The sequence below is a fragment of the Stegastes partitus genome, unplaced genomic scaffold (assembly GCF_000690725.1).
Source record: "Stegastes partitus isolate 25-593 unplaced genomic scaffold, Stegastes_partitus-1.0.2 Scaffold562, whole genome shotgun sequence".
In the NCBI taxonomy this organism is placed as follows: Eukaryota; Metazoa; Chordata; class Actinopteri; family Pomacentridae; genus Stegastes; species Stegastes partitus.
The window spans coordinates 136451-159774 of record NW_007578293.1 but is presented as its reverse complement, the minus strand read 5'-3'; the positions used below and the strand labels follow the sequence as shown (position 1 = coordinate 159774).

The following is a 23324-nucleotide window of genomic DNA, read 5'->3' as shown; positions in this document are numbered from 1 at the left end:
CACAAGCTTCAAAACAGTTAAAATTTCTAAAATGTAAAAAACAAACAAACAAGAAACTCGTGACATGACGTCCGTTGACTCACGGCATTCCGGCATCATGCACTTCTCCACCTCGGCCACCTCGGTTTTGCACATGGATCCGTCGATCGGCGGCATCTTCACCATTCGCTCGCGTCGCTTCATGCCGACTCCACAGGTGACGCTGCAGGGATCCCACTCGGCCCACTCGGTCACCACACAGCTGCTGGGCGCTGTGGGAGACAGTCCGCCGTTTAGTGTTCACAGAAATCACAGAGAGTCGTTTCAACTCGACAAAGTTCCTAAACTATGACTGGATTTAGACGAGATTCTGTTTCTTGGACGTAGCGAACTCAGCTGACTGAAAGGTCGTTTAAAGACGTCTCCTGATGGCCAATTAATTCCCCTTTCATTGTATTTTAGACACTAAATGGATCATGGATGGCAAACAGCTTAGTTGGATGAGCTAAATTCAAAACTGCAAGCTCTGGCATTGAAACAAGTCTTGGAGTCATCTTGGACTCGTCAATCAGTTTTGAGCCCCACATTAAAAATATTACCAAGATGGCTTTTAATCACTGAAAAATATCACTAGACTGCGACCAGGACTCTCTAAAACCAAAGCAGAGCCACTAATAGATGCTTTCACTACGTGCAGCACTGACTACAGTCTCCGATCTGGACTCCTTAAGAAGACGACAATTCTTCTCCAACTTCTTCAAAACTCGGCAGTTCTAACTCAGACCAGAAGGAGAGCTCACATCACTGCTCTGGTTGCCTGGTTGGATCCTTTTATTAGTTTATAAAGCTCTTCATGGTCTTGCTCTTTCATATTTATCACATTTGCTTTTATCTCATGAACCCTCCAGAACCCTCCGGACTTCTGGCCCACATCTGTGGACCACCTACCAGAAGACCTGAGGGCAGCAGGAAGTGCTGGTATTTTAAAAAGCAAACTCAAGACCTTCCTTTTTAGTCTGGATTTGGATTGATTTGATAGATTTTACTTATTTACTACTACTTTTTTAAAGAAAACTTATTTTATTCATTCAGCTCTCTATTTATTCACCTGTTCAGATATCTGCGTCTTGCTATTGCACCGTTTGTTACTTTGTTTTTATCATTTATTATTCTGTTTTTTTTTATGTGTGATTTTATTTTGATGTGTTTTAACAATAGGCATCTTATTTATGTGTCTATCTTGCTTATTTTGTCTTATTTTATTGAACTTTATCTCATCTGGTGTTTTATAGGAAAGTGTTTCGTCACCAACTCCAGCGTCTCAGAGTCCGTCTGTTGATAATTTCACAGTTTCAGTTGTTATTTTCTGTTTTTAGCACTCTGGGTTGCATTTCTGTTGTTGTGCTGCAGAAATAAAGTCTGATTGATTGAAGACGCGTGAACGTAAACCAGCTGCGTGAAGACGTGAACAAACTTCAACACCTTCACGAGGTTCGGGTCGCGGTTCTGTGTTTGTCTAATTAAGTTCTGTCGCTTTGTGAAGCTGAACAGCTTCATGATTACTGCACGGAAATGAGCCCCGACAGTCGGCAGCAATCTCGTCTAATTATGACAACTCCTAATGAAATTACGTCCAGCCAACAGATCGCGCCGAGTTGTGCTTAATTATCTTTTCTCTACAATCAGAGGTATTTTTAATCACCTCTGTCTTAATAATTGGAGGCAGAAAAACAAGTTTCTACGTCGAATGCTCATAAAAATGAAAGCGTTTCCCCGTTAATTATCGTAATTATGAAGACAGTGAAGTTGCTTCACTGTTGAGTCGATAACGGAGAGAACTGGAAATTATGACCTCAGGTTTTCGAGCTTTTTCATAAAGTCGCCTCGACCTGAGTCTAGTTTTAGAGCAACGAGTGCAGAAACGTACCGTTAAGCTACACGATATTAAACCGAAGCAACGTTTTTAACGTAACGTTAAACAGTTGATTTAAATCAGTCAGTTTACAGTTTTAGTTTCAAACTGTGCGGCGTTGGACAAACATCCAGAGAATTACTGTTTGCTCATCAGTTCAACAAACATTTTGGACAAATTCTAATTAACTTCAGACACGTTTTGAGTCACATTGGACAACTTTTGGAGTCTTTTTGGATGATTTCTTTATTGTTTTGAATTAATTTTGAGGGATTTTTTTGCTGTTTCTGAGTAATTTTTAACATTTTACATCAACTTCAGGTGTCACGATGTAAAGCTGTGATGAATTTTGAGTCTATTTCTGTTTTATTTGAGACAATTTCAATGTAAGTTGACCAATTTTTGATAAAAAAAACACGAGTTTTGTTAAAAACTGTAACCAGATGAGTTTTTTTCTCAAACTTTTTTTTCAAAAGGACATAAAAAAAATGTGTCCAGAATTACTTCAAAATGGTTGAAAATGGCTCCAAAAATATTCATAATGACTCAAAGATTTGTTCAAAATGACATGAAAGTCGTCCTAAACAACACAAATTCATTCAAAATTATGTAAAATGCATCAGATTTTTATTTATTTGTTTTTGCCTTCAGTCTGTGACACCTGGATGGAAGTCAATTTGATCCAGTGTCAGTTTTTAACAGAACTTAGATGTTTGTTTTTCCCCAAAACGAGTCAAAATGAAAATCGTCCCTATTTATTAAATGTCAAAATAATATTAAAACTGTCCAGAAATGGTTGAAAGTGGCCAAAATACCTCAAAACTGCATCAAAATCGCACAAAATTTCTCCAAAATGAGTCAAAGTTGGTTCACATTATCTTCAGATTGTGACACCAGGATGGATGTAGAACTGATCTGGTGTCAGGTTCTAGCAGAACCCAGATGTGTTCCTCCTCCTAAATGTCATGTGTCTATCTGCTGTACTGATGAAGTTCTGAGGCTCAGAAATGATGGAAAAAGTCCATTAAAGGACCTGGACCTCTGGACCATTCACAGCATCATTTTGGAAATCTGGAGTTATTTTTGACAGTTTTTAAATGATCTTGGACACGTTTTGAGTCATTTTGGAGAAATTTAGAATCATTTTGGACAATTTCTTGAGTCTTTGAGTCTTTTTGAGTCCACTAAGGTGATCAATCTGGACCCTCCTCTGTGGACTTCAAGGACCTGGACCTCTGGAACATTCACAGTCTGAAGGTAGAACTCTGGTCAGTAGATGAAGGTTCTGCAGAAACAGAACCAGATGTTCTGAGGAGGAGCGTTTTGCTGAACCCGTTGAACTCACAGCACTCGTCGTTGACGACACACTTCTCCGTCTCCTCGGTGTGCAGCTGACACAGCGACCCGTCCTCCGGGTACTGCTTGACGTAGCGCTCCCTGGACCTCATCCCCATCCCGCAGGAGACGCTGCAGGCCGACCAGCTGATCCACTCCGACATCATGCAGGTCGACGGCTCTGCAGAGAAAACACAGCAGCTCACTGCTTCTGCTCCCGTCCACGGGGTTCTGATCCGGAGAAGTTCTGCATCTGAGCCTGAGGGGCTTTAATGCTGGAGGTGTTTTAAACCTCATCAGGGTGATAAAAACCCTGACGTATACAACCAGACACATGCAGTGAACAGATGACCCACCAAGGATCAGTAATCATGCAGCAAAAAATAACTAAAATTATACAAAAGACTAATTAATTTCTCTATTTTTGAATTAGTGAGAAGGTTCAATAAACACTCCAGCTTCAAAACAAAGTGATTTTTCTGGCAGTTACTCCACAGTTCAGGCTTTACGGGGTTAAAAACGTGCAGCTGCTGATTCTGTTTCTCACTGGAGGACGAATGTGGGTCCACAGCTGGAGACAGATGTTTAATTCAGTGATTCGTTTGGTCAAACAAGTTCAGCTGCAAGAGATTAAAACCACACACCTCCATGTTAAACTCATTCCTACAGCTGTGTAGCTGCTGCTGAGTTCACGGATGTTAATCAACTATTTTTGTGACTAATGCATCATTTATTCACACCTTCATGCTGCAGGATTCAGTCTCCGTTGTTTGTTCCCAAACTGTGTTTCTGTGAGTAAACCTGCTGCAGCTGCAACGCTTTCATAGATTAAACTTATTTTGTTAACTTTACAGCGATTCTACTAAATTAAAGGACATTTTCTCACATTTTCATCTCGACTTGTTTCAGTAAAAACTACAGAAATCATCATTTTTCTTCACGGAGCTGCTGAAAGTCGACCAGCAGCTCTTAAGGTGGAACGTTTTCCTGCATGTTGCTCAGTGCAGGAGATGTTGTGACAAATCAGTCCTCCTTAAATGTCACTAACACAACTTTTTTATTATTATTTTCTTATTTAGTTTTTATTAATTTTGGCTTCTATTTTGCCCTTCATCTGTTTTAATAAAAGACCTTTTATTTGTTGTATTTTATTTAGTCTTTTATTGCATTTTTATTCCTTACATGTGATGATCTTGGAGCTTTTTCTTCTTCTTACTGAACCTTTATTTAACAGGAGCAGCAGCACGAACGAGCAGCTTTCACACATAAAACAACTGACTTAAAAGTTTATTACAGTCACATAAAACTGATGAAAAGATGAACAGAGTGAATTATAACATTTGCTTTTCGTGGATGTTCTTCATGATAAGAGAGTAAAAATCTGCTCAAACTCATGATGAATTCTGTTATAATGAAGCTCCTGCAGGTTGTTCCTGTCGCAGCTGTAATAAGCCTCCGAACCCAACTAGTAATAATATTAATTATTACAATTAAACAGGCTGCAAACGAAGACAACGAGTGGTGATATTAAATATTAAATCAGCGCGCGGTGCTTCTTTGTTGATCGTATTTCCTTCTGTCTGTTGCTGATTAGGTTTCCTAACGTCCCAAACAAGGAAGATGTTCACAAAGTCTGAAAACTTCTCCTTCTGGATTCAACGCTGATCAAACTTTGCGGCCGTCATGACCTCTAATGAACCCTCTGAACTAAATCACCAGAATGATTCCGTTGTTCGGAGCCAGAAACTCTTTACGAAGGTCCTTGAATGAGTCGCGTGTGACGTTCGGTTGCATCCAGAAGATCAACCAAATCTCAGCTTAAAACTGGGATTTAAAAAAATATCTGAATCACAATATTCTACATGTTTCCTTTAAAAAAAAAAGAAATAAAAAAAGCCAAAAAGTAAACAATTTACAACTAAAAATTTAAGCCATCACTGGTGAAAACTTGGAATTTTTGTATTTAATTTAAAAATCCATGAGATTATCCACAAAAAAAGGCAGTGATTACTTCTGGATTACTTTAAACTCAAACACTATTTTATACTAAAAAAGACAAAATAAAACACCTGAGAACTGTTGGATTTGTCTTTTAGTTCATCAAAACACGTCTTAATGAAAAATAAAATCTTTGCAATAACCTGATTCTGTAAAATACAACAAAAACAACAACTAAATTCTGCACTAATAAACATTTTGAGGTTATTCGGCTGAACTGCAGGCAGCGTTTTCACTAAATCAAACTAAATCTGGACATTAAGAGCAAAATATAACAAAATTAGGGAATAAAATAAAAACAGCGCGAATCAAAAATCATGTTAAAGTTGTAAAAATGTAAATAATAAAATAAATGTAGAGTTTCTAATCGTGTTGGTGTGGAGTAGTGAGAGTGCCAAATTATAAAAATTAAAATTAAAAATAAATTAAAAATAAATAAATAAATAATTTTAAAACATTTTTAAAAAAATTAAAAAATAATAAACAAGTAAATAAATAAAAATAAAGTTTTAAAAAATATTATTTTATTATTTTATTTATTTGTCTTTATATTTATATTTTTATTAGCCTCCTCTTTCATGGATTCATTTTTGATTAGTATTGCTTTATATCGCCACATTATTTAGTTTTAATTCCACTTCTATTGATTTATTTCTGTAAGGTGGCGCTCTCACTGCTCCACATGTTGACATTCAGCTTTTCTCTCCTTATTAAACAACAGCAGCTGAGTCACATTTGAACTTCTTTAACTTCTGCTTTGCTTTTGTTTAACAGCAAAAACTCGTCGGGTTCCGTCTCTGATCGTCACGTCACTGTTTAACTGCAGATTGTTGCAGCTACAGATTCTCAGTGAGTTGCCGTCACGGATCAGAGACGCTCGCTGAACCTTTGCAGACATGAAGTCCGTCTCTGGGAATCTTCCTCCACCTGCTACATGTCAACCAAAGCCTGCATCACGTTTACTCAGCAGGCTTTGGTTCTGCACGTTCATGTCACGCTGAGGACAAAGAATCAACGCTAACGAGGAAAAAAGGAAAACAAACGGACGCTTATCGCAGTCCGTTAAGTTGGAACGACAAGCAGCTGAAGCCACTGTGATTAAATCTATTTATGTTGTTATTAATCAGCACATTTAATTAAGCAGAAGAAACAAAAAGCTGAATTAACGTTCGTTTAGTTAGTTGGACAATGACCTGTTGCTGCCGTATTAATAACAGTTAAACTAGTTCCAGCATAACTCGTGGAAAACATTGACGTAGCTGTTCTAAGGAAATCCAACTAATAATTTTTTTCAGTGCAGAAATAATCATCAGACTGATTCATTCATGAATGGATGAAAAAAAATGAAGATTTATTTTACTTAGTGCCTCAGAGTTAGTAAATCCGTGAGCACATGCAGGAATCAACACCAAATAAACCGCTTCATACTGATTAAATCATGTCATTAATCCGTTTACATGTAGGTTTTTACATGTCTAGAGTTTGATTTTTTGTTTTTTGACATGACGGGTGAACACGTGTAAGCAAAGACAGCAGGTGTCCCGGCTTCAGACGAACCAGCGATCAGCCTTCCTGACCTCACGGTTCAGCTGAAAGCGACATTTTCTAGAAATCACATTTGGGACAAAAATAACTTTGAATTGGGATGAACTATTTTTTGGATTCCAATTTTCAACAAGCAGCTCGGAAAGCATCACAAAGAACCGGCTAGACCAGATCTATAAAGGAGTGGGATGGTATGATATATGAAATCTATGGAACGGAGAAAACGACTTTCTCTTTGAGGCTCCAGGACCTTAAATTTCAGGAAATTTGGAAGAAATGGAAAATGTATATTTTCCCAAGATGCCCGACGTATGTTTAAAAAGCAAGAAGCCCACGAAACATCGTGCTTGTTTGTTTTTGTGTCTTTTTGTGTAGTTTTTGTGCAGCACCTCATGTTCTGTTCTAATGAATGTTGTAACATGATGTGTGTTCATATGGAGGAAAAAACAAAAAAGGGATCAGACTGTAAAAGAATGTCAGCCGTGATGATAGCATGGTTGACATGTAATGATCCTAAATAAAGAAATTTAACAAAAGTGACATTTCCCCCCAATAAACAAGCCCTTCCCTCTGACTGTGGCTTAATGAGGCGAGCTGCTGGAGGGCCGGTCGTGTCCACGGCGGGGCCTCGGGGAGTCCACATGTAGGACCTGGGCCGGCCGAGGGGCTGAACGAGGCTCCACTCTGGCCTGTTTGATCTCTATTAACCAGCGTGGCGCTTCAACATCTGCCCATTCTTCACTCACAGCAGCCTCCTCCCTCCGTCTGAGGGCGACCCGCCCGAGCAGACGCTCCATCAGAGGTGCGAAAAGGCAGAAGAGACGATTCTGCAAAGAGCCGACCCGCTAGGCTGGGATCTTTCTGGACTTTTTCTCTAAAACCAAACCGGGCCGGCTAATAAAGCCAGTTAATAAAAGATAACAGGTATGTGCCGCTCCAACAAGGCCAAACTGTTTCCCAGGAATATTAATCGACCTCAGAGATGCTGCCCCCCCCACCGCGATTATCAATCTCCCGGCGCCACGCTAACGGAGCGCTAAATGAAAACAAAGGAGAGGCTGCTCGGGAACACAAAGCTATCCGTGTAGCTGTCTGATAATCGATAAGAGGAGTAGCCGAGGGTGGAAGCTCCTCCAACAGCCGGAGCTCCACTCGACTGATGACTGCCAGGCGTCCTGGGAGGCCGACGGGAGGAAGAGCGAGGACGAGGACGGCGGCGGCGGCGACGGCGGGGGGGAAGACAGACGCTGACTGTGCTGCTTCTCAGCATTTGTTCCAAACTGACAACTTCACTGGAAATTGGACAAAAGCAAACTCCTGGGGTTTGGTGCTTATGTGAGTGTTTGGAGGAGGTTGTTACTGGCAGCAAAAAGAGCATCAAACCCACAACGCCGCTGAAACCAGACGGAAAGTTTCCTCTACGACAGCAACAGACAGAGGAAGGAAACGAAAATGGAGAGAGTTGACTTGCTAATGAGGCTGCTGAAAACACACAACATTACAGAGATGTGTGGGTTATATTTAACAGGATCTGAGGTGGACACAATCCAAAGTCAGAGCTTCTCGTTTGTGTTCGTCGTCACATGGGTATCATAAGGAGAGAACGTGGTTTGTGTCAGGATGTTAGAGATCCATATTTAGTCTGATTTCCTTCATCAGTGCCGTCCGATTCAGTCCCAGCTTCTCCTAAACACAGTCATGACTCGATGACCCGACACTAAACGTAAAACCTTCTATGTCGGATATCAAGGCTGTCGGATTGTCCAGACGGAGGTCCAGATACGAGGAGGGCTTGATGCTGGAAGGCTCATTAGTTGTTCATTATTGTTCATAGTTGTTATAATAACTAGTAGTTCTGGTCCCAATAGAACTTTTTGGGCCCAATTGATGATGAATACCAGAACATTCTGCACGGTCGGGGGACACTTCCACCCCGGGGCAGCGCTCTGACGGGGTGGAAGTGTCCAGAACACACAGGCAGTACTTGGCTGCTGATGCTAGTTTAGTTAGCGCTCACACTTCTGTTTCCTCCATCGGTGGCGGCGGGGGAGTGGCAGATACGCTCCACCGTTACCATCCATGTTTACTTCCATAAACACTGAGCACGCTCGCTGCGTGTGACGTCGTCGTGTCCTCTTCTGCGCATGCGGGACACTTTTGGCTCGTATGAAGTTCACACAGCAGATCACATACAAGTCGCATTGAAGTGGAAACGTGAAGGAAGTCACAAAGAAATCCTCATTGAGCATCAAGTCCTGCAGTGTGAACGTAGCCAATCTGTGGGATTGTTCAGTCAGATAATACGCCGTCATCCTGATTGGTGACATTAAATGTCATGTCGGAGTCACAATCCAAGGCTGTCGCTATGTTAAGGCTGTTTTTATGGGTTCTGTTGGGTTTTCCTAAAAACCTGTCGATAGCAGGTTCTGGATTGTTAAGGGTCGATTATCGGGTCACAGCTGTATATATATATTTCGTCCAGACGTCATTAAGCACCACAGAAGTCTTTGTCATGGTCCCGTTGCTAGCTAAATCCCCACAATGCTCTCTGCTGCCAACAGGAAACCCTCCATAGTTTTGTGTTTATGTGAGTGTTTGTGGTGCGTTTGTAGGAGGTCGTTAACGGCAGCATCAAACCGACAACACTGAAGAAGACGACTTTAGTGGTTTTAGTGCAGGAGGAAGATGAAGATAGCGATCAGTGACTTTTCCTGGTAGCTGCTGGAGTTTTATTTCCTTAACCAGCCGTGTTACAGGAACTGTTCAGAAAAAAGCCTCTACGGTACGTATCTGTGTATGTTAATTAAACGTTTAAAAAAACAAATGTACAAAACTAGTTTTATTTTTAAAGTTAGTGGGTGCGGCTTATATTCAGGTGCGCTCAATAATCCGGAATTTATGGTACTATGTCTGGACCCTAATAAGGTTCTGTGGTTCTGCAGTGCTGTCCCGCAGAATGTTTTATAAGATTGGGATTCTTCAGGTAATCTTAAACTGATTCGGATCAGAACAAATCTAAGCCTGATCCTTTGTTTCACACCTGCGATAATACAGGCGTCACAAGGACAGAGCACATGTTGGGGCAGGATGCAGATTTAGAAGATTAGGAGTTCTTGTCGGAGATCATCAAGCGATTCGGTGTCCGTTGCTAGCTAAACCCCCACAATGCTCTCTGTTTGCCAACACAGGACTGCTGGTAGCCCACAGTTTTGTGCTTACGAGTGTGTTGTGAGATTAGAAAAAATCAGATAGAAAAGTTCCCTCTTCGACAACAGACAGAGGGAGTAAAGGAACGAGGAAAAAGTTGATGCTAATTCGCCGAAACACATCCGTCATCAGCTTTTAAACTCGTGAACTGCGGACCTCGGCTTTGTTCACATGTTTGGATGCTAATGAAGTTCCTGAAAACACACAAACCCGCAGTTCTCCGCTTCAACACGACAACGACAGCATGCTGCGTTGATTTCTTTAAGTCACAGATAAATACAATCAAATCCTGCTTTAATGCGGGAGGCCGCTCAGCATTAGCGGCTAATCCGCGTAATCTTTTATGTTTCACTGCAGTAATTAGGGTATCCACTCACCACTGTTTGCTCAGTGTAATGAGGGATTTGCTGTATTTTGTCACATATTCTCCGTCGCTGTATCCACGTCAACTTTGGCTGTTTTATAGAATCTGTGGACTCGGCCGCTAATCACAGAGGAGCCACCTGTTTCCTGTAATCCTCCCAATATTTCTGGATAAAATAATTCCGCGAGGCTGTGAAATACAAACGAAGGAGCGTCTTTGTGTTTTCGCCACCGATTCCGTCGGTTTAAGCCTCAGCGAAGCACCCGGAGCCACGGAGATAAATACCCCGGCTTTAATCTGCTTATTGTTTTGAGGGTTCACCGGTCGGCCCTCTCGTCGATCGGAACCGAGCGCCCCGAACTCTGAAAGGATTAGAGCGTAAGAAATGCAATCTTTGTTGTTTCGAGGCTTCTTTGTGTAATGAAGCGTCGCGGTAAACAAAAACAGTTTTTGTATTCATGCAGTGGAATAAAAACAATAAATTACATTTGCGAACACAAGCCTGAACACTGAGGGGACGCGCTCGTTGTTCTCATTGTTGGTTTAGTTTCGAGGTGTTTGCTGAAATAAAGGTGTGAAAAGTATACCTACCGACAACGGAGGGCACCGCGTGGATGTGGCTTCACAACAAAGGTTTATCGTTCTGTTTGCATTTCTTGCTCTCCATCTGCTATCCTGCTATCCCCACCCCAACCGGTCGGTCCCTGAGCCTGGTTCTGTTGGGTTTTTTTTCTCTCTATTGGGTTATATTTTGGTTCCTTCCCACCGTTTGCTCAGAGGAAGTCCAACGGCAGCTCTGGGTGGTTGGGTTCTCTGTTCAAAATTCGTACGGTCTGTAACTTACTGTGTCAAACGCTGTGAGACGACAGATGTTGTGAATTCACACGATATAAATAAATTGATTTTAATAGTTTTGGATTCATTAATCCTTTTCTGATTTAGCACAGTGTCCTCTACAGGACAGATTTAGGGATGATTTTTAAGACCACCTGTTGTTGTCTCTCTACACAACTTCTGAATTAATTCTAATTTTTAAAATCACTTCCTGAAAACCACTTGTATACACTTATATCTTTTATGTAATGATGTCCATTTTATTGACCTATTTTATTCTGCTTTACCATTTTCTTAATGATTTCCTTTTCCTGTTTAACTAATTCATTATTATATCTACCTTTGTTTTTTATGGTTTTACTCTGTTCTTTCTAATATACTACATATTGGTTTCTCTTAATTGGATATGGCATTTATAATCATGTTTCTATATATTGGGATATATTATTATTATGTATAATAAATAATTACAACATCTTGTAATAATTCAATACCTGAAATACCTCGAAAATATGATGTATTGAAAATGTAAAAATGTAAAAATTAATATTAGGTGGCTGAAATATTTTTTGGAGTCAACGTTATTTGGTGCTGAAGGCATTTATGTAAAGAACAGATCATCGTAACTAAAGTCCCACTCAACAATGTCAAAAAAAAGATTTTTGCGAAATGACAAGAAGACGAAAATGGAGGCCGTTGTTGCCAACTGGCTTGGAATCAGTAAAACAGCTGTTCAGCACAACCTGAAGAAGAAAATGCAATAAGAGACAAAGGACGAGGCAGAAAACAGCACTCACGGCGTTCTAATAATTATTTCTACACTGAGACGCCCGGCGCACATTTCTGGACAGAAGTGGAAGACAGAGATCGATGCTGTGAGCCGCTGACGTCGGCCTGCTGGCTGGAGAGAAGGTACTTCTGGGACTGCGGGCATGTTTTCCGAACAGATGGAAGGCTTTTCAGAGACATGTCGGTTGGATCTCTCGGGATCTGAAGTGGACGCTCGACACACAGAACACAATCAACAAAGAGGACCCAGCAGAGGATGAAGCTGAACCTGCCCGAGGAGCCGCTGAGCCTTTTCTACGCTGCAGTAATCCAAACTGCTCTCTGCACTTCAAGCTACTGTCAGGTCACGAATCAGGACGGAAACCAGCTGCAGCATACCGTCAGTACCGCAGAAAACAACACCGACCTGCCTTCTGTCTGGGACAATAGGTTCTGGTCGATCGAGGCATTTTTTAACTGATCGGTATCGACTTCAACCTAAGATTCCTTGTTGAGGTCCGTTGTGGTGCAGCTGTAGAAGCAGGAGGCTAGTATAGGATGCTAGTTATGGTTTGGAACTCTGTCCTTCCCGATCCCAGCACGTTTTAAACATATGAGCTCTGTTTGTAGGTCACATAAGACTTTGTCATTGTGCCAACTGTTAGCTAAACCTTAACAATGCTCTCTGCTTGCCTCCTCTGGTGGAACAAACAGGTACTACAACTAATCTACCATCTGTTTTCTGATATACATGTCCTTCGTCTTATACTTTGTCATTTTGTGTCTTGTTTTTGGAGGTTTGTGTGTTTTTTTTGTGATGCTTTTTGCCTCATTTGTCTCCTTACTTGCTGTTTTCTGTCTTGTTAACTCTGGCTAGTATTCACGAACCGTCACAGAAGTCTCTGTCATGTTCCCGTTGCTGCTAAACTCCCACAATGCTCTCTGCTGCCACCATGAACTGTAGTCTGAGTGACACCTCCTCTGGTCTCTACAGGATTAAACAGTGAGAGGCTCCACCTGGTGGAACAACCAGGTACTACAGCTGATCTACAATAGATTTTCTGAGCTGCATGTAGAGAATACAGATTTTCTGTTAGAGCTTGTGGAGTCACTGAACACCCTCCACATTCACTGTTAATGGACACTCAGCTGTGCTAGCATTTGAAACTCCTAGCTGAGCTTTTTTAGCGTGCGGTAGCTAGCTAAATGGGACAGCAACTTAATGCTGCAGAGTTCATAAACACGAACACAGGAAGGGCGGTTGTTTGATGGACCCTTACAGGCGGTCACAAACACACCTGTAACTCCATCTCAGTAAATCATACGAGATGCCACCTGGTGGAACAACCAGGTACTACAGCTCGTCTAAAATGCATTTTCTGACATGCAGTTCGATGTTAATGAAAACAGAACTTTTAGGTGATAAAACCAGTTTACATTTGGACATTTGACAGGATGCTACATCACTTATCCTCTGGTGTTCACTGTCTTCATGTGTGCACGGCCAGCGTGGTGTTAAATTCCCTTTATTGTGTGACTTCTCTGACAGACTTCATCCACAAACAGCACAATGCGTTGCAGCCAAATTCTTTTTACATTTCTGTTAATAATCTCTGACTTCATCTTTATTTAGACGTTAAACTCAGTTGTTGTCAGCTGAGCGTTACTATGATGCTCTTTTTCGGGATGAATGCGTCTTATCTGAGCTATACTCTGAGCGAAGAACGTTTCCACTCCTGAATGGCTGAGTGTAATTCCTGGAAGTTTGATAAATGCGTAAGTGTGAATGCTCTTCAGTGAGATAAAGCGTTGCTTTTTAGAGGGAATTAAAAAGCAGTTACTTTCAATCTAATGAGGGGAAATAAAGAATTATCTGCTCTTGCATTTTGGCTGCGTTACTAGAAGTGCTTCCACACAACCAGATAAACGTGATCTATTGAAGGAGAACCGGCTGAGAAAGCCTGCTCTCTTCCAAACCCTGCATTAACTGTATCTGTACGCTCGTATAACTGAACCTCTGCTCAGTGCGACCACAGCTGAACATGCTGCGACGTCTTTTGCATCTATATATCGTGGTTGAAATGACGCCCACGTGGGGGCTTACCCTCCATGCTGCATCCGGGGCCCATGCAGGGCTGGAAGTCCTGAGTGTGGGGACACGGGGCGCTGAGGTCCAGCTGGGCCTTCAGCATCCTCTGCCTCATCCGGCGACCTTTTTCACACGTGGCGCTGCTGCAGGCCGACCACGGCGACCAGCCCGAGTAGATGCACGTCTCCGGAGTGTCGTCTGAGGGGAAAAGATGGAGGGACGGTGACCGGGTGAAGAGCATTTTATGACCAATCAGCTGCTGAATGCTGGCAGTTAAAGCTGCTTTTACAAAACTTGATTTTCTGAAAGTTCTGTTATTCTGGTGCTACTGGACCCGACTGCTGCCTTTGACAACATGGAGCCTTTTTTATATCTCATCTCGCACCGCATGTAGGCATCAGCGTTACTAAACCTGAATGGTTTGAGTCTTATCTGAGAGATTAAAGCTTCTCAGTTCACTTTGGCAAATATTCTTTGACCTGCGGAGTCCCTCAAGGCTCCATATTGGGCCCAGTGCTGTTCACACTCAAATTACATTAAACACAAAAAACTAACTAATTACTTAATTTTAGTTAATATGACAGGATTATTAATATAATATATAAAACAATTTCATGAATTAAATGTGAGAATCAGGCAGCCATAGTGCCAGGAAAAAAATGAATAAATCATTTAAAAACGTTGCAATACTGTGATGTTAAAAAACTGTACCAGTAAAAAAAATAAATAAAAATCAATAAGCTGTAAAATAAAGATATTTTCAAGCTGCTTGAAAAAGTATTTATCAGCTTGACAGTTAAAAAAATAACAAATGGTGGAATTTCATGGTCACACATTGTAAAAGAACAAATTACTATTTGTAAAAATGCAGATTGTCGACGTGGACTTTTTTTTAATAGTTAACATGTAAATGAATATTTTTTTTCTGTGACTTGACAAGTTAAAATGTGTAATTTAGCAAAACAGTAAAAAAAAATCTGCAAAATGACAATTAATAGGGTTTTTAAAAAGATCATTTTTCTTTGAAATAACGGCAGATATCTGTAAAATAGTTTTGCTGATTTAAACAGAAAAGTGTAAATTTATAGTCAAACACTAACAGACCATTTGTAATTTATGTGATTTTAAAGTTGTTGTTTTTTTTATATATATTCAACATGTAAATGAATGTTTTTTTTTCTTTAAATTTTACTGGTTATTATCTGTAATCTAAAAAAAGGGCAAATTTGTAAAAAAAAAAAAAAAAAGAGTAAATTTCTCAAGAAATTACAGTTAAAACTTTAACTTCATCTTGTATTTTGCTGTGTCTATTTATCATCCTTTCACGTTAGTCATTGTGTTTTAAAGGTTGCTTTTTATTTGTAACAACACAGACGTTTGGTTGAACTCTGTTGTTTTAAACACATTTTCTAAACACACTGAGAAGGAGCTCATCGGTGCTGCTGCTGACTCTGATGATGTAAATGCATGTGAAGCTGCCGCTAGTCGACCAAACAGTGACGTCTGAGCGGTGACGGGAAGCAGGAGGATGATTTGTGAACGTCTTGTCCAATTATCAGCTGCTGGCAGAGCCACGAGGAGCAGCAGAGCTTCAATTAATAACGCTCTCCTGAGGCCGAGAGGATCCGGCGTCGGACCGCTGGGACGGACCCGAGCCAGTCCGGTTCTGCAGGATAACATGTAATGACAGAGGAGGAGGAGGCGAAGGAACCGCGGAGTTAAGACCCCTGCAGCTCTGGAGGGAACGAGCCTGAATGGATCCGGTGTCATCTCCCGCCGAGACGAAGCCGAGGACAGACGAGAGGAGGGAAGGAAGCGAACTGACGGAGCAGGACGTTTATTAGACAGCAGGAGATCCTTGTTAGGAATCCTGCTGCGTGGACAAAATCCTGCACACTGATGCAGAGAACAAACAGCGTCCCGCTTAAACCGCCACCCGGGATGAAAACCAGCTCGTTCTGCAGCCAGAAGGTCACACATCAGCTGCAAGAGGAGAGCTGCTCGGCGCATCCTGCTGAGCAGAAGTTAGATAAGGTGAATGAAAGTCCACCACAGTTCACACCGTCACGCCTGCTTTAGTGGATTCTGTTCCATTAGTTTACATTAACAGTTTTCATTCTTTAAACTTTGGCTGCAGAACTTTCTGTTGATATCAACGCGTCCATCGAGCGACGTCCGTGTGCTTTAACGCTGATCTACAATCTGGGTTTTCTTGTGCTGTTCACCTCTTGGTGGTTTTTTTTCATTGTGTTGAGTTGCAGGTGGCAGCAGGTGAAGTTACTTTAACCTGGACTGTAAAAACAAAGATCAACACCTGATTTTAAATGCTGAAAGAAGTATTTAAGGAGGAATTAACCTTTAAAAGTACAAGTACTGTGCATGTTCTGAAGGCACANTAAAATAAAATAAAATAAAATAAAATAAAATAAAATAAGGGGCAGCAGTGATTAAAAAAAAAGAAGAGAGGGCCTACAGTCGGGACGATTGATGGTAGAAATTAGGAAAAAGAGGGAAAAGGAGGAATGAGGAAAAATGAGCCCAAAGTGAGGTAATTAAAAATAAAAAAATTCAATTTTTTAAATCTCCACAGTGAGAAAAAATGTTTGTAGAAATAAGGAAAGTTGAGAAAAATGAGGAACGAGGAAAAATGAGCCACAGTCAGGTTAAAAATAATGAAAAAAATAAACAATTTATTATTATTATTATTAATAATAATAATAATAATAATAATAATAATAATAATAATGATTAAATCTCCACAGTAAGAAAAAATTAGTTCACAGTAAAGAAAGTTAGAAAAAAAACACCATAGTGATAAAAAAAAAAAAAAAAGAGCAGAGAAAAAAGGAGCAGCAAATGTCTGCAGCAATGAAGAAAACGAGGGAAAAAGAGCCCAGAGTGAGGCTAAAACAATAAAATAACATAAAATAAATTCTAATGGTGAGGAAAGACAACAAAAAATAAATAAATGAGCCGACAGTGAGACAGAAAAGCTCCACAAGAAGGAAGGAAGAAGCCTCATAGTGAAATATAGAGATAATAAAAAGAGCCCAGAGTGAGGAAACATGTGAAGAACAAAGAGGCTACAGGAAGGAAACATGAGTTTACAGGAAGGAAACAGATTCCCATGTCAGTAAAACGATCCCAGTACCTGCTCACACATGTTCTGCACATACAGACCCAAACCCAAACAAGCCTCTGATCTTTAGACCTGTAGTCGGTACCGGTCCAAACATCAGAGCCAGAAGCTTCCCGGAGCAACTGGCAGAGGTCTGGTTCTGTCCCGGTGAGCCTTCTGACGAGGATTCACCGGCTCCCTCTGCAGGAGAAGCTCGTTGCTTATTCATGAGCTCGTAAACTATAAATAAATCGCTCTGTGAATGTGGATGAGCGCAGCGGCGGCGCCGAGTCCCGGCCGAGCGTCGGCGTGAACTTCAGGCGTCGCCAGAACCATCAGATCAACCCAAAGATCGACCGAAAGCTGATAAACCGCTGAGCTCGGCTACGCGTTGGAGGCTGCATGTGTTCACGGAACCGACCGGATCTGGAACAAGTTCCCACCTGAACCCCCTCACAGTCGACTTCTTTAATGAAGTTCTACCTTCAGACTGTGAATGTTCCAGAGGTCCAGGTCCTTNAATCACTGAAATGTTATTAAATGTCAATTTATTGAATCTTTAGTTACTTACAGGAACTTTGTGGGGCAACAGTACCAGCCTCACTTTGACATTTTTGCACTTTCAGACCTATTTTGAGTCATTTTGGATAATTTGAGCCACTTTGGGACCTGGAACCAGAACCTTATCTGGTCAAACTGTCCACAAATCAGGTTCTGCTGATGTTAGAACCTCAACAGTTGGTAAATGTGACCAGAGACTGGATTCTAGTAGAACCATGGATCCATCCATAGACAGACACTGACAGGAACTTTCTGGATCAGCACCAGCCTGGTTGGAGGTTTTTTTTCATTGTCAGTGGCCAATGATTATTCATTATTGTTTATTTCGACAATTTTTAGTAATTTGGGGCCATATTTTAGTAATTTTAAACTATTTTATGTCAGTTTTAGGCAAATTTTGTATAATTTTTAGTCAATTCTTGGACAATTAAGGTGCTTTTTGGACTAATTTATGACATTTTTGTGTTATTTTTCCATTATTTGGAGTCATTTTAGAGAATTCTGAGTCATTCTGGACACGTTTCGAGTCATGCAGGACAATCACGAGATGTTTTTTGGGGACACACAGGAACTTTCTGGAGCCACAACACCAGCCTGGATTACACATTTTGCACTTTCACTTCCCTATTTTCACTGTCATATAATTCAAACCGTGTCCTCTGCTGGATCCGTTCAATCATCCTGATCCGATGGAAACTATCCTGTCTGAGTCCTCACCACAGTTCACGGCTGTTGGAGGTTTGTTTCTGGAGATATTCAACCTTTAACTTAACTTTAGGAAAACCTAAAATCTAACTTTACCTTCAGGTGTAATCATGTGCTCATTTACTTTACTCCAGCCTCCTCTAAAGAAACTAAACTATTCACATGAAGGAAGCGTCTGCTGAGCCTCACAGTCAGAGCTACAGGACCTGCATCCCAGAACATCAGGTGCATCTGATGAGGGCAGGACTCGTTCCAGACACGGTGGCGTTGCTCTGCGGCGGCGGCGGGATGCAGACGAACCCTGCCAGATGCGTAACGTGACCATCTGACCTCCGTCTGAGGCTTTGATGAGCTCGTGTGCGTCCTTGAGCATCAGCGAAGTCTGAAAGCTCAAGCTGCGTGACTCAACAGTCAGCGCTCAGGAATGTGACATCTCGTAATGACAGGGTTCGACGGGTCCGCTAAACAACTCCAGCGAGCTCTGTGAGTGGACCCATTGTTTCTCTGAATCACTATAATCAGGGAAGGTGTGTTTACGGTACCTTCCTCCTTCTCCTCCTGCCCGATGTCGGCCACGATGTCGTCGATGGTGTCGGGCACCACGTTGCACTGTTCTCCCTGTGCAGACGAAGGAACAGACGGCGTCACAAAATATGTCCAGAAAGTCTCACAAAGCAGATTTAGTTTCCTTATACAAACATTTCAGTCCATCTACTGGCTTGTTTTTAGGGTTCAGAAAGATGGAGCTGTCCTTATTTTAGGGAATTTTTTAACCGACTGGTATCTGCTCGGATCTAAACTCGATCCTTTATTTTGTAAGTTTGTTGTAAGTGTTGTGAAGGAAGAACACAATGAGTATCAGCACGCTATGGATGCAAATTAAGAAAATAGTTTTCTTAATCAATAACTGGCAGCAGTATCAATCTATAACTGACTGACTGATAACACAACTTGGTCAAAGTTCGCCGTGTGCTAAAGCTGCTGCTACAGTCAACAGACAAATGATTTGGAGTCTAAATGTGACTTTTGTTTGGGAAAAATAAAGTTTGATCCTATTTTATCGTATTTTAAATGCTAGCTGGGATCTAAGGAGTTGATTCCAGTTTGTTCTAAACACATGAGCTCTGGTTGGAGGTCATCAACCTCCTCAGAGTCTCTGTCATGGTCCCGTTGCTGCTAAACGCCTCCTCTGGTCTCTACAGTATTAAACAGTGAGAGGCTCCACCTGGTGGAACAACCAGGTACTGCAGCTGGTCTACGACACATTCACTGACTTCACATAAGGAATACAGGTTTTCACCGTGTTATGGAGCTTATAGATTCACCCTCTAACCCTCTCTCACAGACACTCAGCTGTGCTAGCAATTGGACCTCCTAGCTTAGCATTGTTAGCATGATTGTCAGGTAGCTAGCCAAACTGGACAGCAGGTAGACATCATTTTACAACTTGATGCTGCAGAGTTCATCAACGCTACCACAAGGAGGTGCACTTGTTTTATGGACCCTTAGAGTCAGTCAGCAGACACACCTGTAACTCCGTCTCAATAAGCGGTAAGAGGCTCCACCTGGTGGAACAACCAGGTACTACAGCTGGTCTAAGATACATTAACTGACTTCACGTAAGGAATACAGGTTTTCTCCATCCGTTGGAGCTTGTGGAGTCCATCCTGTCCTCTAACACTACATTTCAGAAAGTGTTGTACCGGAGTTTTACAACAAGGTTCCACCTACAGAACATCAAGAAACAAACTGGAGGCAGAAATATATATATTTTTTAATGCATTGCAGAGTTTTTCAATTGTCTAGCAGATACAGAGGACTGCACGGGTTGCATTTTATCCAACTCACTAACAATTATCCACAGCTGAGGGGTTTTTGGTGTTAGAATGATTCTCCTGCTCGTCTACAATCACCTGAAAATACGAATCACTGCTTTTCTTAGCTTAGAACGTTCTGTGTTACAGTGCTTTTGATGTGAACAATGCGTTCCTTGAAAGTACAGTTTCAACATATCTAAAGCTGGTAGATACCTAAACAGTACATAATGGAGGTCAAGGGTCTCCTCATGGGAACAGATAGTTCTATATGCATGTGTTTGAGATTGTTTCTAGAATGTTGATTTAAAACTCACTCAGACATCATTTTTACCTTTCTAGCGATGCGCTCCACCACCACCTTGGCTACAGGAGTGATGGCGCCCCCCTCAGGGTCGTAGAAGGGGCTCTGTGGGTGGTCCAGGCTGGTCAGGGGCCGGATCTTCTCCTGAGGGTTGGTGGGCTTGTTGGGCGACTGGAAGGAAGGCAGAAAACGGGCCGTAAGCGAGCTAAGAACGTGACATGAAGCGTTTAAATAACATTTTTATAGCTGTGTGTGAATAAAGGGTCATAATCATCATCCACTCTGCAGCTACGTGTCGCTTTAGCCTCTTTCAGCTGGTTTTTCTACTTCATGCCCAGCGTGGGCGGAGGCTGCAGGAAGAAATGAGGGTCTTTGAGCATCAAACACGTCAATCTGATGAATTCAACCAATACAAGCGCTGCAAGCATTTCACAGCCAGAAGATACATTCAGCAGAACTAGACTGTGAATATATTAGAGAACATGTTTAGATACAAGAAGATCATGTTTGGAAGATGATCAGCAGGTAAAATGGTCCTTCCATGGTCTAGAACTGGTTCTGACCAACCACCATCACACATGCTGATATGAGCCTGGAAAGTTTACCCAGAATGCACTTTGTAAAGTTTCCTCTGGTGAATGTTCAGAACCAGAACCACATCCAGGGTACCAATGATTGTTTCTATGACTCTATGTCATAGACATTAAACTGGTACCACCATGAGACATCCCATAATACTGATGCTACCAGCTGGTTATGGAGCAAAATGCTCAGAACATGCTCTACAGAACTTTAAATCTGTCCAGAATGACACAAAACGGTCAAAAGACTCAATCTTCCAATATATATATATTTTAATTTGTCAAACTGATAAAATCCATCCACAGTGACTCACAAATTGGCCCCGAAATCAAGAAAACGGCTTGAATTCGACCGAAATTACTTACAAATTCCCCAAACTGATTTAAAAAACCACTGAGGATGATTCAGTTTCACCAAAACAAACCAAAAGTTGTTCAAAATGCCAGAAAATTGGTTCAGTGCATCAAAAATCTGTCCAAACGTAGTGAAAACTTAAATGACACCAGAATAGTTTTTAATAGAAAAAAATGGTGCTGAACAGAAACCAGATCCAGTGTTCAGACTGAGACACCTGGATGGATGTAGAACTGATCTGGTGTCAGGTTCTACCAGAACCCAGATGTGTTCTTCCTCCTAAATGTCATGTGTCTATCTGCTGTACTGATGAAGTTCTGAGGCTCAGAAATGATGGAAAAAGTCCATTAAGGTGATCAATCTGGACCCTCCTCTGTGGACTTCAAGGACCTGGACCTCTAGAACATTCACAGTCTGAAGGTAGAACTTTGGTCAGTAGATGAAGGTGCTGCAGATACAGAACCAGCTGGTTCTGAGGAGGTTAGAGGGGAACTTTTCTTCTTTAGATCTACTTAATTGCCGCTGCTAATTGCAAATGCGTGACGATGCACAAGAAAACTCCATCATTAGGAGAGGCCGTACGAGGAGATTCTTCGTCATCCACACCTTCACAAATCATCATTACAAGAGTTCTGATGTTGCGGCTGCTGGACTTTGGAGATGTTCAGAAGTTCTAAGTCCTCCAGATGTGCGTTGCTGCGTCCGTCCACTGAGCTCGGTGCAGCTCAGGAGGACTCCACAGGTTGGTCTGTAACTAGCTGCTAACTTGTGAACGGTGCAGCCTCCATCCACAGGTGTGTTCCTCTGCGTGGGATGAGATGATGGTATGAGTGAAGTCACTTTCAAAGTCGACGTCGGTCATGCAGAAAAGATGAATTAGCCTGTAGGTGATAGGAAGCTGCTGCCGAGTGGCGGCGTTCCCATGTGGGCACAAAAATCAATTAATGCAGATTAAAGTAACGTCTCTAAGAGCCGCTGGAACATTTCAACCTTCCTGGACAGGAACATTACAGCAGAGCGCCATGAGGAGCTCCCAGGAGGAGGACCCCCCGCTGCACCCACCTCTGAATCTTTTAGCACTACAAGGCCCTTTTACCGCTCGCTGCCGAGGCACCCAGCTTCAATGTGAATCTGAAGGTGAGTCGGCTCTGACGGACGTGCAGGAAGACGGCGCGGCGGGTGAAGATCAGGTCGCGATGTGGAGGGGAAACAATCCCAAACTCCCACACTGGCAGTCGGTGTTGAAGGTGGGAGTCCTGCAGGAAAACATCTGCTCCGGTACGCCGCGTATCAAAGACGCCTGAGGGGAGCCGGCCTCAGCCCTCCGCCGCTCGCAGTAATCAAAGTTAAACAGACAAAACTCAGGGACGAGGGAATTATTTGCGGGACAAGAATACTAATCGGACAGCAGCGCTCAGCGGATGCATGTCTGTGAAACAGGCTTTCAGGAGGAGAACAATGTGGTTCCTCTGGAGGGAAGCAGCGCTTAATGAAAGTGAAAGTGCTTCAGTAGAGGTTTGGGTTGAAGAACGCCTCAGAGACTCTGAAAGATCACATGTAGACTGAGAGATGTTTAACTCTCCATCGGTACCTGAACTAATCATGTGGTGTTCTCATCCAAACTTAATTTACTCCACGTCTCGTTAAAACAAACAGTTTGCATCGATCGTATTCTGTTAAAAAATAAAATCATTCTTCTTGGTGCAAACAAAAATCCACGACCAGCAGTCAGAGGCTCCAGGTTGAACTGCAGGAAGTGTTTGGCTCAGAACCAGAGGACGGGGAGCCAGTGGTTGGAGATACATCCAGCATGGAGGAACATCTTTCTACATGATGGTGGAACATCTTTCTACAT

General features: G+C 41.9%; 1 protein-coding gene across 1 annotated transcript in view; it reads right to left on the bottom strand.

Annotated features, from left to right (window-relative positions):
• LOC103362205 (spondin-1) overlaps positions 1-23324 on the bottom strand; it is a 137437-nt gene that overhangs the window by 10122 nt on the left and 103991 nt on the right. Inside the window, exons 9-13 of the mRNA XM_008288496.1 lie at positions 20564-20704; positions 18958-19033; positions 14047-14229; positions 3237-3407; positions 84-251 (exon numbers count right to left, since the gene is read on the bottom strand). Of these exons, the coding sequence (XP_008286718.1) occupies positions 84-251; positions 3237-3407; positions 14047-14229; positions 18958-19033; positions 20564-20704 (739 nt within the window). The remainder of the gene's footprint in view (positions 1-83; positions 252-3236; positions 3408-14046; positions 14230-18957; positions 19034-20563; positions 20705-23324) is intronic.